At 33.3% G+C, this 14,646-nt stretch overlaps 1 protein-coding gene across 6 annotated transcripts in view; it reads left to right on the top strand.

Moving 5' to 3' along the window:
- The window catches only part of LOC145280022 (very long chain fatty acid elongase 2-like), a 153,309-nt gene that overhangs the window by 128,842 nt on the left and 9,821 nt on the right, over window positions 1–14,646 (top strand). For all 6 annotated transcript variants that reach the window (XM_080131676.1, XM_080131680.1, XM_080131677.1 and 3 more), the window contains exons 3-5: window positions 3,130–3,320; window positions 9,146–9,232; window positions 12,133–12,304. In XM_080131676.1, coding sequence (XP_079987802.1) covers window positions 3,130–3,320; window positions 9,146–9,232; window positions 12,133–12,304 — 450 coding nt within the window. The remainder of the gene's footprint in view (window positions 1–3,129; window positions 3,321–9,145; window positions 9,233–12,132; window positions 12,305–14,646) is intronic.

Genomic DNA, 14,646 nt, shown 5'->3' with positions numbered 1-14,646 from the left:
CAGAGCCTTTATTGCCATTCACGCCCATATCTGCATCAGTTCTCATTGAATGTCCGTTTGCCGCTTTGTTATCGAGATACACACTGATTGCAAAGTGTGTATTCCATTGCATATCAAGTAATGCCTGTGCTTGAGCTTTTTATAGTAAGGAAAAACTTTGCACTGAGACAATCCCACTCTCTGAACAACTGCCACATTGAACCAAAAAGAAGAGCAAGTCACCATCATTGGAAGCAGCAATTGCCGCAGTTTTTATATCTGGGTTTTCCTTCTCCTAGAGAGGTTGCCTTCGCCATGGCTTACAGGAACCCTCTCCACCCACTATGCCATTTGATCCATGACTGGGACTTAGGTTGCTGGGCACTAGAGCATACTCCACACGCCGGTGGGTCATGTATGCCGCAACTGACAGGGCCTAAGCTCCTCTGGAGGTTTCTGTCAGGGTTACCTCACCCTTAGCCTTTGGTTAAAAGAACTTTGGCCCACAAGGCAGTGGAGGTCCAGTTATACAGTGTAGGACACTTGCCGTTCATCAGAGCCTTGTCTGCGTGGCAGTGGTCATGACGTGCACGTGGGGTTGATTTGTCTTAGAGAAGCACAGCATAACGCTAAGACATCTGTGTGCTTTTAAGACACGCACACACCAGACCTTGACCACCAATATATATTATACACACACAATATATAAAATATAGTCTGAAGAATCCAAATAATACCGATAATCAGTCCTTATCTCAAAAGCTCAGAAAAACTTGAACTAATGTTTCCATTTTTTTTTTTGCCTTAAAGAATTTCAATTTATCTATATAGTTTAAAGTTAAACTTCTTTTAAAAACCTCATTACTAACCAGCAAGTCAACCTCATTGGAAGCACCGCTGTCTACTAAGGAAAGAGTCTATTTGTATGTGATGTATGGAAGTAAAATATGGCCATTGACGATATATATATATATATATATATATATATGAGAGAGAGAGAGAGAAATAAGAACAATGCAATCGAGTTGCAATGAGAGTTTTAAAGGCTTACTTGGATCTAATGACCTTAGGAAGATTAGATCTTGACGGTGTAGGAAAATGTGTTCAGGACAGGAGACTTTGTTGGTTTGATCACATTAAAAGAACAGATTAGAGTTATCGGGTTAGTAGAATAGGTGAAATCGTATGTTCGGTTGGCAGACGAAGACCAAGGAGACACGGGATGAAGTGATGGATTTGAGAGCAAGTGAGATAAAGATCTGGTTAAAGATCGGTTGGTTTAGAAGTCAATTTCTAAAAGCTGTTCAACACATACAGGCATGTAAAAACAAATGTTAAATCGAATATTATTATGATGATACCTTTTTTTAGTTGAGTCATAAAGATAAAGGAAATAGGAAACTTTTTTTTTTTTTTTTTTTTTTTTTTTTGAACTTTCAAGCGATGTTGTATTGTAACAGACATAAGCTCTTCTGTGATTTTGGTCTTATTTAAACAATTCTATCATTCAAGGTTGGGCATATAACCCAAAAGCTTTCCAGTAGGGAAGTCCATGAAAATCCTAGTCTTTTCTTTCTCTTTATTTATTTAACTAATTTTTATTTTGTTTGTGGTTGTCATCCAAGTTCTAGTTAAATCAACTATCTAGATTTGAGATCTGATTTATTATTTCAGTTCATATAATAATGAAAAAAAAAATAATTGTAAAATGTCGGTCTTTCGCTATAGCAAATGAGTCTAACACAATTATGTAGAAAAGAACAATTGTGGTTTTGTTTCATTTAATGTTTTGTTTTCATTTGTTTTTCTTTCTTACACGCCTAATTTGAAAATTATCAAATTACAAAAATGTTTGTCTATTTATTGTGTCTTGTTTTATCTAATCACATGACTTAAAAAAAAAAATCTCACAATATCTGTATATCTATAAAAATGAGAATGGCGGTGTGTGAGGACAACTCTCAACCTATATACTCAACGAATTTTTGATCTACAGACTTGAAATTTGATATATAGGGTATTCAGACGTGTGGAAAACTTTAATCGGTTCGTCCAGAAAAAAACGGACTGCTAAGAGGTAAAAATTGAAAAATTGGTACTTGCAATCATCTTAGCAACTGTTTCATGACTGCGCATGTGCGAATTGTTCACATGACAGCTTCCTTATGTTAAGAATAAGTGGGTTTGAAAAACATTTTTAAAGATCATGGCGAGCTGGCCTAATGGTTACCATACTTGACTCTGTCTTAAGGTTTATCTTTCTAACTCAGCTCAAGTATTGTTTTTTTGTTTTTACTTACAAGTGAACTGTTTAGAAAAAATATAATACCCACATGCGCATGTCTCAGTTTCTACATGAATAAAAATATATTTATCCATATTTTACAACCGAGCAACGCCGGTCGACCTGCTAGTACAATATAAATTTATAGGTCAAATTTTAAATATATCATTAGATAGACCCCAAAAATTTTTTGTGTATAATTTTTGGTAATTTTTTTTACCATTATTTCTGAATTTATGCAGTATATTCTTAAAGTGATTTTCATTAGATTTGCTATTTTTAACTTGTGTTTTCTGAAAGCATATTACTCTACTAGAAAACAAAATCTAATTGTCTGATAGATTTAGTTGTTGAAATTTTTCTTGCCAATAAATTATCAGGGCAAAGAAAAGGAAATTAAAAAAGTTAAATACGAGACAAATAGCATTATAAAATGAAAAAAAAAAAATTGGTTTACAATTTTTATTTTTTATTGTGGACAGTTATCCTCATCTTTTTTTTTATTATTAGTTGTTTCATGATGTTTCGGCCAACTGTTCCTCTGGCTTTCGTCAGGTGGTAAACCGCGACGGATAAGAACTTTGAATCTCCTGACTGCAAAAAACGTGAGATGACAACAACTGCGGAAGACAGTAATTGCAGTCAGGAGATTCAGAGTTCTTATCCGTCGTGGTTACCACCTGACGAAGGCCAGAGGAATAGTTGGCCGAAACGTTGTCAAACGACTAATAATAAAAAAAAGGGGATAACTGTCCACAATAAATAAAAATTAATAAATAATGCGCATCTCAATGAATTCTAATTAAATAATTTATGATTTTTATTTTCTTTTTTATTCATTTTTATTTTATTTTATTTTTTTATAGATCCACGAACAAAAGATTGGTTTTTTATAGAGAACAACCCGCTAAAAGTATGGGTCCTTACTGCCTTATACATTCTTTTTGTCTTCTATGGACCAAAATATATGCAAAACCGAAAACCTTATGATTTGCGGATCTTCATGGTTACATACAATCTGGCCATGGTGGTTTTATCTTTATATATGTTGATTGAGGTGAGTACCTTTTTGATGTTGTTGGCTTAAAAATAGAAAATAATGCTTTCTTAACGAATGGCTACGCACTTATTAACAAGTCATTAGAAGGAAATGATCAAAGTTGATTCCTTTATTGAATCTTTTGATTAAAATTAAAATGGTTACAATATTAGTTCAAAAATGAAAATGTTAAAACAATTTGATTTTAAAATGTTGCTTTACCAAGATTTGGATGTCTAGTCTACCTTGCTAACCTATGCATAAAAGTTGATAAAAGAAATATATTTATACTTTCACCACCCCTCCCATGGAAGGATTGGACCTAGTAATTCACTCCTGTTTGGTCAGTTTTCTCAATAACCATGCCTTGGATTTGTTTTTTTTTAATTTTGCACAAAATTACTCATGGTAAAAGTAAATTTTTCACTCGTGGAAGGGAAGGGGGACCCTGCATGTTCAGTTTTTTTTTTTTTTTTTTTTCTATAAAGAATGAGCTTAAAAATAAACTCCACAGAAATGATTTTACAAGCCGCTTAAATAATCTTATCTAACATATGCAAAAAAAAAAGAAATGGTAATACTGACAACTCATACATTTTACTGATATGAGCTTTGTTTAATTGTAACTTTACATGCATACATAGTCCGATGCAATAGTAAAGGAAAAAAAGAAATTTAACTTTTTTTTACTTAAGGCATTTATTCCTGGTATTTCCAACAACGCACGGCGTCATGTGTTAAACAGTTCATTTCTAAGTGTTTATCTCGTCTGCCATGGCTTAAGATGCTCTTGTCACACACATGTCATCCACATTTATTTTCTGGCCACATCTAGAACACGGGCTTCTGTCGCTTCTCCAATCGAGTGACTTTTTGTCTGTTTTTTTTTCTTTCTATGACGTCACATTGCACACTGGCTCGGTCATTTGCATATGTATTATGCGGCTGCTGCTATCAGCATCAGTGGCTATTTTATGTAACATATTTTTCATTCAGTCAGAAACGAATATGAAATATATAACTTTGTAGAATACAAAATTTATGACATAATTCTAATAGAATACACTATTCACATAAGTGACGATGCATCTGTTTGACATATCAGGTGTGTGAATTGCAGAAAGGAAAAGAAATAAGATTTTTTTTATGTGGCATTAATTTGCATATGATAAGGATAGCTGTTTTAGGTGGGACAATTAGAAGAGACAAGGAGTGGAGTGTTTAACAGCTGAGAGTAAATATCAAAGCTGACCATAGCTTGGAGCTCAGACGAGCACTTACCATGAAAATAATGGTAATGCAAAAACAGGTCTGCAACATCTTTTCTATGGGAAAGAAATTGCACGAAAGAGAAAAGCCCCCCCCCCTCACTAGGCTATGAAATCTATTTTGAACTCTGTCAAAGCAAGATAAGCCGCTTCTAGTAGCTTATCTTGCCTAGATGTGGCAACAGTACTTCATCATTGGACATACTTGGCTCTTGTACAGGTAGAGAATTGCATCAGCAGTGAGATATCTACTTGAGTGGTAGAACGATCCCACCATTTTTTTTTCAGCAGCCTTGGCAACGGATTTGATATAAGGGGTAATTTTATGTTGCTCAGAATTGGATGTTAAATTTAAAAAAAAGTTATAATTATCACTTTCTTTAATTTGGATTATTGGGACTACAATTTTCGTCTTGGTTGTTTTCGTGTTCCAATCAATGTAATCGTTACCTTTTTTTTATATTCTATTAAAACAGGGCATATGTTACTCTCTGTATCTTACCTAAGACATTTGTATGATAAATGTAAACTAAATCAACCTGCTAAAAGTTGAATGGAAATTTTTTTTATTTACTTTTTTATTAAAATTCTGTGCTAAATTGATAGTTTTTTTGTTTTTTTTTTGTTTTTGTTTTTTTAAGAATTAAAATAATAAAAAAAAAATAAAGATTGATTTCTTTCAATTCAAAAAGCAAATTAAAAAAAAAAAAAAAAAAAAATTTGTATTTCAGGAAGATTAAAATTGTTATTAGGTAAAATAACAAAATAAACTTGGCTTGATGTCCTGCAGTGTAATGCTATAATTTATCAGAAAATTTTTAGTTTAACTCTTTGATTGATTTTTCTCTGGAACTCATTTAGATGTCCACCTATGTATAGCATTTTTCTATGTGACTACTAACATTAGGATAAACATTTTTGGAACTATCCAAAACAGTTCGATTTGTATGATGTTCGTTCATTGCTTGCAAAGATGATCATGTAATTATTCTGTGAGTCCAGAAATGACTCTTCCATCCTATTTGAGGTCTGAAATATCTCCCACATGTGAGACACCTGTGGGATGATTCTGCAGCAGTAGTGCTGATTGCTCGTTTTTCTAATAAATATGATGTACATAATGTGGGTGTGCTTAAAATATAATTTATTCAATAAAACTCAGATCAAATTTTTACAAGAATTTCACAAAAACTAGTTATGCACAAGGCATTAGTTTACTACTGCAACATACTGAAATAACACTCGCCCTATGCGAGTTGAACCAGCTTCCTCCAAAGGAGAAATTTTCATAGGAATATGAAACTCAAAAGCGGTCACCAGTCGCATGTATAGCCCCCATCAGGGGAGATGACATTAGGTTTTTGCAGCTCTTACAAGGTGTTGACATCCTCCTACATACATTGCCTGTTTTCCTGTATGGTCACCCATCTGGTACTGACCAGGCTCAATGTCATTTAACTTCAGTGATCCAATGAGAACCGGTGTGTCATGTGATTATGTTGTACAAGACACTAGTTTGATTATTATATTCACATTTCTTTACATAAGTGAGAATGCAGGTCAGTTTAGTTTTTTATGTTACATGCAAAGTGTAACATGTAAAGGCAAATATTTCTGGGTTTCTGATTGGCTAAAATGTGTCCTTGATTTTGTCCACTCGAGGCTAAATACTTTGTAACAACATTCGTTGGCTGCTGCTATAGTGCTATATCCAAGGTAACACTTTGGCAAAAGCCGATCAGGCTGGTTTTAGTGATGTTCTCATGTGTGTGAAGTCTGAAAGAAACTGGGAAATTGAGATAAAGCACTGGTGTGTTTAGTTTTTGTATTACGTGCGAAATATTGTAACATTTAGCAGCAGATATTTCTGCACCACTGATTAGTCAAAAGATTTTGATTGAGATCTTGTTTAATTGAGTTGCTTACCTCATTCATTGCTGCTGCATCTCTGATGGTGAAGTACATTTATTTTCTTACTTGACACTGCATCTTATCCAGATTTGCCAGTCATACAGCTAAACCTTCTCATACACAAATAATACCACTGACTTTGTGTGATGTGTCATCTATAAATATGAAAGCGAAAATTTGTGTGTGTATGTATGCATGGGCACTTTTTCTGTATGTCCGCAAAAGGCTTTTTTTCAGGGGAGCGCTCGGTTGGCTCACTCGTTCTTAAAACTTTTTATATGATAATATGTACAACTTAACAACGGGGGTCGCACGTGTATTTAATTTGCCTGACTTTTAAACGCTATTTTTTCCAGATTTTTAGATCGCCGCATGTTTCTTTCCCTATTCGATATAAAAATAAGGGAAACTGTATTTGAATTGGCTGGGTGGTCTCCAGAAAGCGATGTAAACGTTTGGTCAATGTCGGCTTTTCACCATCATATCAGATGATTGCTTTCATTTAGACAACCCCCCCCCAATAAACGGGGAAGCTGCATTTCCTCCACAAGTTAGGTCTTCAACTCATTAAAAACTGTCCTGCAGAAAATGTTAACTGCTGATTAGCCATTGCTTACATCGTCGTAAATCTTAACTCCGCAACTTCTATTCGACCTCATTAAGCGGGCACCTGTCAATTCTGCTTAAATAAATTCAAACATCTTTCACTTACTCTTTCTTGCTGGCCGAGCGGTTAACGTCTCACATTTTTTTTCCAACTTCGCCTCAGGGCTTTGGATTCGATCCTAACTACTTACCAAAACTCTGGGGGGAGGGGGAACCTTTCTGTCACGCTCTGGGAGGAGGGGGAACCTTTCTGTCACGCTCTTTTCTCTTTTTCTCTTCTCTCGTCTCCTCTTCTCTTTCCTCTCTTCTCTTTCCTCTCTTCTCTTTCCTCTCTTCTCTTTCCTCTCTTCTCTTTCCTCTCTTCTCTTTTCTCTCCTCTCTTCCCTCTCCTCTCTTCCCTCTCCTCTCTTCCCTCTCCTCTCTTCCCTCTCCTCTCTTCCCTCTCCTCTCTTCCCTCTCCTCTCTTCCCTCTCCTCTCTTCCCTCTCCTCTCTTCCCTCTCCTCTCTTCCCTCTCCTCTCTTCCCTCTCCTCTCTTCCCTCTCCTCTCTCTTCCCTCTCCTCTCTTCCCTCTCCTCTCTCTTCCCTCTCCTCTCTCTTCCCTCTCCTCTCTCTTCCCTCTCCTCTCTCTTCCCTCTCCTCTCTCTTCCCTCTCCTCTCTCTTCCCTCTCCTCTCTCTTCCCTCTCCTCTCTCTTCCCTCTCCTCTCTCTTCCCTCTCCTCTCTCTTCCCTCTCCTCTCTCTTCCCTCTCCTCTCTCTTCCCTCTCCTCTCTCTTCCCTCTCCTCTCTCTTCCCTCTCCTCTCTCTTCCCTCTCCTCTCTCTTCCCTCTCCTCTCTCTTCCCTCTCCTCTCTCTTCCCTCTCCTCTCTCTTCCCTCTCCTCTCTCTTCCCTCTCCTCTCTCTTCCCTCTCCTCTCTCTTCCCTCTCCTCTCTCTTCCCTCTCCTCTCTCTTCCCTCTCCTCTCTCTTCCCTCTCCTCTCTCTTCCCTCTCCTCTCTCTTCCCTCTCCTCTCTCTTCCCTCTCCTCTCTCTTCCCTCTCCTCTCTCTTCCCTCTCCTCTCTCTTCCCTCTCCTCTCTCTTCCCTCTCCTCTCTCTCCCCTCTCTTCTCTCTCCCCTCTCCTCTCTCTCCCCTCTCCCCTCTCTCCCCTCTCCCCTCTCTCCCCTCTCCCCTCTCTCCCCTCTCTCCCCTCTCCCCTCTCTCCCCTCTCTCCCCTCTCCCCTCTCTCACCTCTCCCCTCTCTCACCTCTCCCCTCTCTCACCTCTCCCCTCTCTCACCTCTCCCCTCTCTCACCTCTCCCCTCTCTCACCTCTCCTCTCTCTCACCTCTCCTCTCTCTCACCTCTCCTCTCTCTCACCTCTCCTCTCTCTCACCTCTCTCCCCTCTCTCACCTCTCCTCTCTCTCACCTCTCTCCCCTCTCTCCTCTCTCCTCTCTCTCCTCTCTCTCTCCTCTCTATTCTCTCAAACTCCTTTGCTCCAAAGAAGCTTTATTATCAGCTATACCTTTTCATCTTGGAAGTTAATTCTTATCACCTAAAGGTGGTCTTGTCACTTAACATAAAACATGTGGTCTACTGCCAATATATTCATGGATGTCAGCTAGACTCCTTGTCGACGATGTCGACTTACTGTCTGAGAAATTACTTTTTTTCTAGTATATCAGCCATGTAAACATATTCATTCGTTTCTCCACAATTTGGTCTATCTTAAACCTTGCGTCAAGCACCCCACCAAACCTATAGTCTGTAAGAAAGGTTACTTTGTATTACCTGGCGCATGCAACAGTGTTACATAATCAATCCTTATCTCCAAAATTCAGACCGAAGTATTGATTTATCTTAAAATGATATGAAGTTAAAAACTGAACTCTTCAATTGAAGTTTCACATGATGCCATACTTGATTCTCAGCACAACATGTTCACATTGTTAAATCATCTTTTTAAGGAATCTCAGATGTTGTATTCAAATACTTACTCTACATCTTATAGAAAATCTAATTCTGAAAACCAGTGGAAAAATGTCATGGTTGCATTTAATGTTAATTTTTTTTTTCTTGTAGATTATACTGAGTACACAAGATTTGGGTTACACGATTGTTTGTTCACCTTATACAAAAAAGAGTATTCAAAATCCTAAAGAAATGAGGGTAAGTTTACAGTTTTGTGATATTTCATTATGAACAAAAACATTTTTTTTTTGTTTGTTAAAAGTTACAAACTAATTTTAAAGATATGATTTTATTGTCGAAATGAGAAACAAATAAGATCGTTGTACTTTCATTTAAAAGTAAAAATGACCAGGAGCAGTAATAACCATTTTATAATTGTTAGTTCTGCTAAACAAAAAGTAATAACTATTTCATAATTGTTCTACTACTAAACAAAATGTAATGACCATTTTATAATTATTACTACTATTAAACAAAGTAATGACCATTTTATAATTATTACTACTATTAAACAAAAAGTAATTCCTATTTTATAATTATTACTACTATTAAACAAAAAGTAATTCCTATTTTATAATTATTACTATTAAACAAAAAGTAATTCCTATTTTATAATTATTACTACTATTAAACAAAAAGTAATTCCTATTTTATAATTATTACTACTATTAAACAAAAAGTAATTCCTATTTTATAATTATTACTACTATTAAACAAAGTAATGACCATTTTATAATTATTACTACTATTAAACAAAGTAATGACCATTTTATAATTATTACTACTATTAAACAAAAAGTAATTCCTATTTTATAATTATTACTACTATTAAACAAAAAGTAATTCCTATTTTATAATTATTACTATTAAACAAAAAGTAATTCCTATTTTATAATTATTACTACTATTAAACAAAATGTAATGACCATTTTATAATTATTACTACTATTAAACAAAAAGTAATGACCATTTTATAATTATTACTATTAAACAAAAAGTAATGACCATTTTATAATTATTACTATTAAACAAAAAGTAATGACCATTTTATAATTATTACTACTATTAAACAAAATGTAATGACCATTTTATAATTATTACTACTATTAAACAAAATGTAATGACCATTTTATAATTATTACTACTACTAAACAAAGTAATTCCTATTTTATAATTATTACTACTATTAAACAAAATGTAATTCCTATTTTATAATTATTACTACTATTAAACAAAATGTAATGACCATTTTATAATTATTACTACTATTAAACAAAAAGTAATGACCATTTTATAATTATTACTACTATTAAACAAAATGTAATGACCATTTTATAATTATTACTACTATTAAACAAAAAGTAATGACCATTTTATAATTATTACTACTAAACAAAATGTAATTTCCATTTTATAATTATTACTACTATTAAACAAAATGTAATGACCATTTTATAATTATTACTACTATTAAACAAAAAGTAATGGCCATTTTATAATTATTACTACTACTAAACAAAAAGTAATAACCATTTTATTACTACTAAACAAAACGTAATTCCCATTTTATAATTATTACTATTACTAAACAAAATGTAATGACCATTTTATAATGATTACTATTACTAAACAAAAAGTAATGACCATTTTATAATTATTACTACTACTAAACAAAATGTAATGACCATTTTATAATTATTACTACTATTAAACAAAAAGTAAAGACCATTTTATAATTATTACTAGTATTAAACAAAATGTAATGACCATTTTATAATTATAATTATTACTATTACTAAACAAAATGTAATGACCATTTCATAATTATTACTACTATTAAACAAAGTAATGACCATTTTATAATTATTACTACTATTAAACAAAGTAATGATCATTTTATAATTATTACTACTATTAAACAAAGTAATGACCATTTTATAATTATTACTATTATAATTGTTCCACTAAACAAAATGTAATGACCATTTTATAATTGTTCGTACTGGTCTCATAACCCACCAGAGTCGTAAGGGTACTGCATGGTGAATGAACAATGGAGCAGCTGGCTTCAGTTGGTTGTGAGTGAGTGTCTGGGTAACACCAAAACTTTTCTCTGTCCAATCAAGGATATTGTCAGCCCACTTCTTTTTCTATCTGCTTCATCTTTTCCCCCTAGACTGTTCCTTGCAGGATAGTCTTTACAAGTCACATTACATGCCCATACCTCGGAGTCCCCTCTTTTTCATCATGGTCAGTAGGTTGTCATAGTGACACTTGTTGAGTGACCTTTCTGCGGACTTCATTGTTGGTGAATGAATGACAATTTTATTTTTTAGTTGATGATTTGTTATAGAACTTGATTTCTATCAGCAAGTTATCAATGCAGCCTCCTTTACATTTATCAGGGGTGTTTTTAAGACACCAGTCACTGTTAAAAAAAATAGGAAAAATAGTAATAAAATGTAAAAAGAAAAATAAATTACATAATGTGAAGGTTGTCATTACATGTTCTGTGAATAAAGCAAAAAGAAAAAATCTTTTAAAAGAATGTATGCTTTTAGTATCTAATGTAGACGCATGTAAAATGGAAGTTGGAATGAATATTGTACGTAGGTTTTGGGAAAACAGTTTAATTGTAGAAATCGGTAGGAAAATGTAACATTTATTAAGAGTTTATTAAACTCCAGTTTCTGCTTAGGTGAACAAGTTTAAAGGTCTAACAGCGTGTGTAACTGTAAAAGGTAATTTCAGAAAACTGAACTGAAATAAAATATTTGTGGGAATAGAAAATTAATTTAAAAAATAAAAATAGGCTAGCTTGAATCAAATACACATAATACAAATTACTATTTGAATCTGATTTTGAAAATCCAATTTATATATATATATATATATATATATATATATATATGAGAGAGAGATTGTATGGCACAAAATGATCTATATGGTTGATGTTCAATAAAAGAAATCTTAATCCTTAAGTTTGTTAACATTTGATAATCTTGATGTCCTTTGACTTGTACATAATTTGTAAGAAAGAAAATCTAACATTTTAATCTTAATTATACAAAACTTCTCTTTTTTTTTTTTTTTTTCAGTTAGCTAAAGTTTTGTGGTGGTATTTTTTTTCCAAAGCCCTTGAACTAATGGACACAGTCTTAATGATATTACGAAAGAAACATGATCAAGTATCATTCCTTCATGTATTTCATCATGCGACCATGTTGAATATTTGGTGGTGGGTCATGATGTTTATTCCTGGAGGACAGTGTAAGTATTTTGAAATAAATTAAAAAAAAATTTTTTTTAATTAAAATATTTCACACATACAGAAAAATCATGGAACATCATTTAATTTTTTTTTACTCAAAAGTATAATTTAATTATTTTTAACTCGATACTTTAAGTGTTTTTTTTCTCCAAAAAATTTCCAGAAATATATAAAAGATGCACAATGTCTTTGAATTTAGAGTAAACCCCTTCCCCCTAAAGGTAGTCTCTTATGAATAAAGGTTGAGAAATTCCCATGTGGTAATGGTGCAGAGAGACAGAGACATAAGTGACCAAGGTTAGCATGCGCCCACTGTAAAGAAATGGTAACACACAAACTTAGAACCATTTGAGTACGAAGCGAGGGCGATTATGCAAATTTAGACGCTATTAGGAGTAATAAAAGGAGACAGATATTTTTATCCAAGAAAGTTTTTGTTTTGGACACGGTCATTCACGTTTTTTCTACTCTAATCATTCAATCTTTGTTATTGATGAAGAAAGGACTGCTGCCACTTATGCAAAGACTGAACATCTTTGTCATTAATGAAGAAAAGAAAATAATTCTGCTTGCATGTGTGTACTTTTAACTTGAAATAATTTATGTGATTGAAATAGGAATTGATTACTTAAAGACTGCAAACAGTGCCGAGATAAACAAAGAAAAACTGATGTTATTTCAGAGTTTTCTTTCTATATTAGTTGCACAACCAAGTCTTTGGAGTCTAGTTTGCTCTATTTAATCCATGGTACTCATGCACTTATTGATCCGTGCCGAAATAATGTCTTAACATGGGGAGGGTGTTTTGTACCTAGTCTGTACTTTGACCTTACAATTGAATAAAAAAAACATATAAAACATATAAAACTTTAATTTAACTTGGAAATACGATTTTAAAAAATAGCGCGGATCAGTAAGTGCATTAGCACCTAATCCATAGCTGAAGGAAGGTTGTATGGATTCATACCTTTCAGATATTCGTGAAAGTGATGAAGTATCCCTGACAGAACTCGAACCTGCCACACTGAGTTCACAGTCTATGCCTGTAACTATTACACAACACCGATATCATTTAGAATATGATGTTGATATACACTACATTTTATCATCAAACAAGGTATCATTAATAATATCCTGGCAATGGTTACTCTCTCATATGAACTCTAGAAAACAAGTGCCATGAACTGTTAAAAAAAAAAAAAAAAAAAAAAAAGTATATTTTCTGGTTATATAAATTCCATTCAAGCAAAGGATTAATTTTTTTGTGTAGAAAGAATAAGGCTATGTAAGTAACCTATCTGGTTTTGTAAAAGTTATTGTTTTCTTGAATTGTTTTTTATACTACGCCATCGTTACTGTTCTTGGTCAGTAGAGAAATTATTCGGTTATTCAGAATTCAAGTGTCCTTAAGGGGGGGTAACTCGAATTGTTGGAAAAAAAATTTTTTTCAACTACATTTAATGTAACAAAGTTTTATAACATTAATAACAAAAATGTAAAATGCGCCGATATTGTAATTTTTCTTAAAACATTTGAATAGTTGTAAGAAAAAAACGATTTTTTCATGTACTTTAGTAAAATAGTTAACCTCCTAAGAATAGGTTAAAATTCCGAATAACCAATTTTAGATTTTAGTCAATTTTTATTTTTGTCCTGAGCCAGATTGCTTTTTGGTATTTTTTTACGACCTGCTCTAGCGTAGTATAAATACCCCCAATCACCCTATGTTAAGAATGGCTTTCAGAATATCCCCCCCAATGTTAAGAACGGCTTTCGGGGTTGGGGGTATTTATTCCGAAAGCCGTTTTAACATAGGGAGGTTGAGGTGTTTATAATACGCTGGGGCACATCGTAAAAATGTACCCCTTTTTTTAACTGTATTTTCTCCCACCAAAAAAAATCAACCTTGTGTTAAACTTTGCTCTCGTGCAAAGGCATGTAAATAAGAACCGTGTCTTAGAAACTAGTAGTGACCCAGAATTAGTTTTGCTTTCACTAATAATTTACGTAAGTGAAATTTAAAGTTTTTTTGTTTTTTTTTTTTTGTTTTTTTTTAAGTAAAAAGTAGACTAACAATACAGAATTTTTTTCTTTTTAGTAGTTAAGAAACAGCTGAATAAAGGGAAGTAATTTTGTTTTGACAAATACAGTTACTTCCCCTTTTCATTAAGATGCCATTATTTTGAAAATAATTTTGTCAGCAAATTAATCAAATTACACTTGTAATTTACCAACCTTTTGCAAAAACGAAAACTGACAAATCAGAATCAGACATTGATTTCATAGGATGAAAACTATCAATGGCTCAAATCGACAAACAGGCTAATCTTATTTTATTATA

This window comes from Euprymna scolopes, chromosome 7 (genome assembly GCF_053919585.1).
Source record: "Euprymna scolopes isolate OS-2025 chromosome 7, ASM5391958v1, whole genome shotgun sequence".
NCBI lineage: Eukaryota > Metazoa > Mollusca > Cephalopoda > Sepiida > Sepiolidae > Euprymna > Euprymna scolopes.
This window is presented reverse-complemented; position numbering and strand designations above follow the sequence as displayed.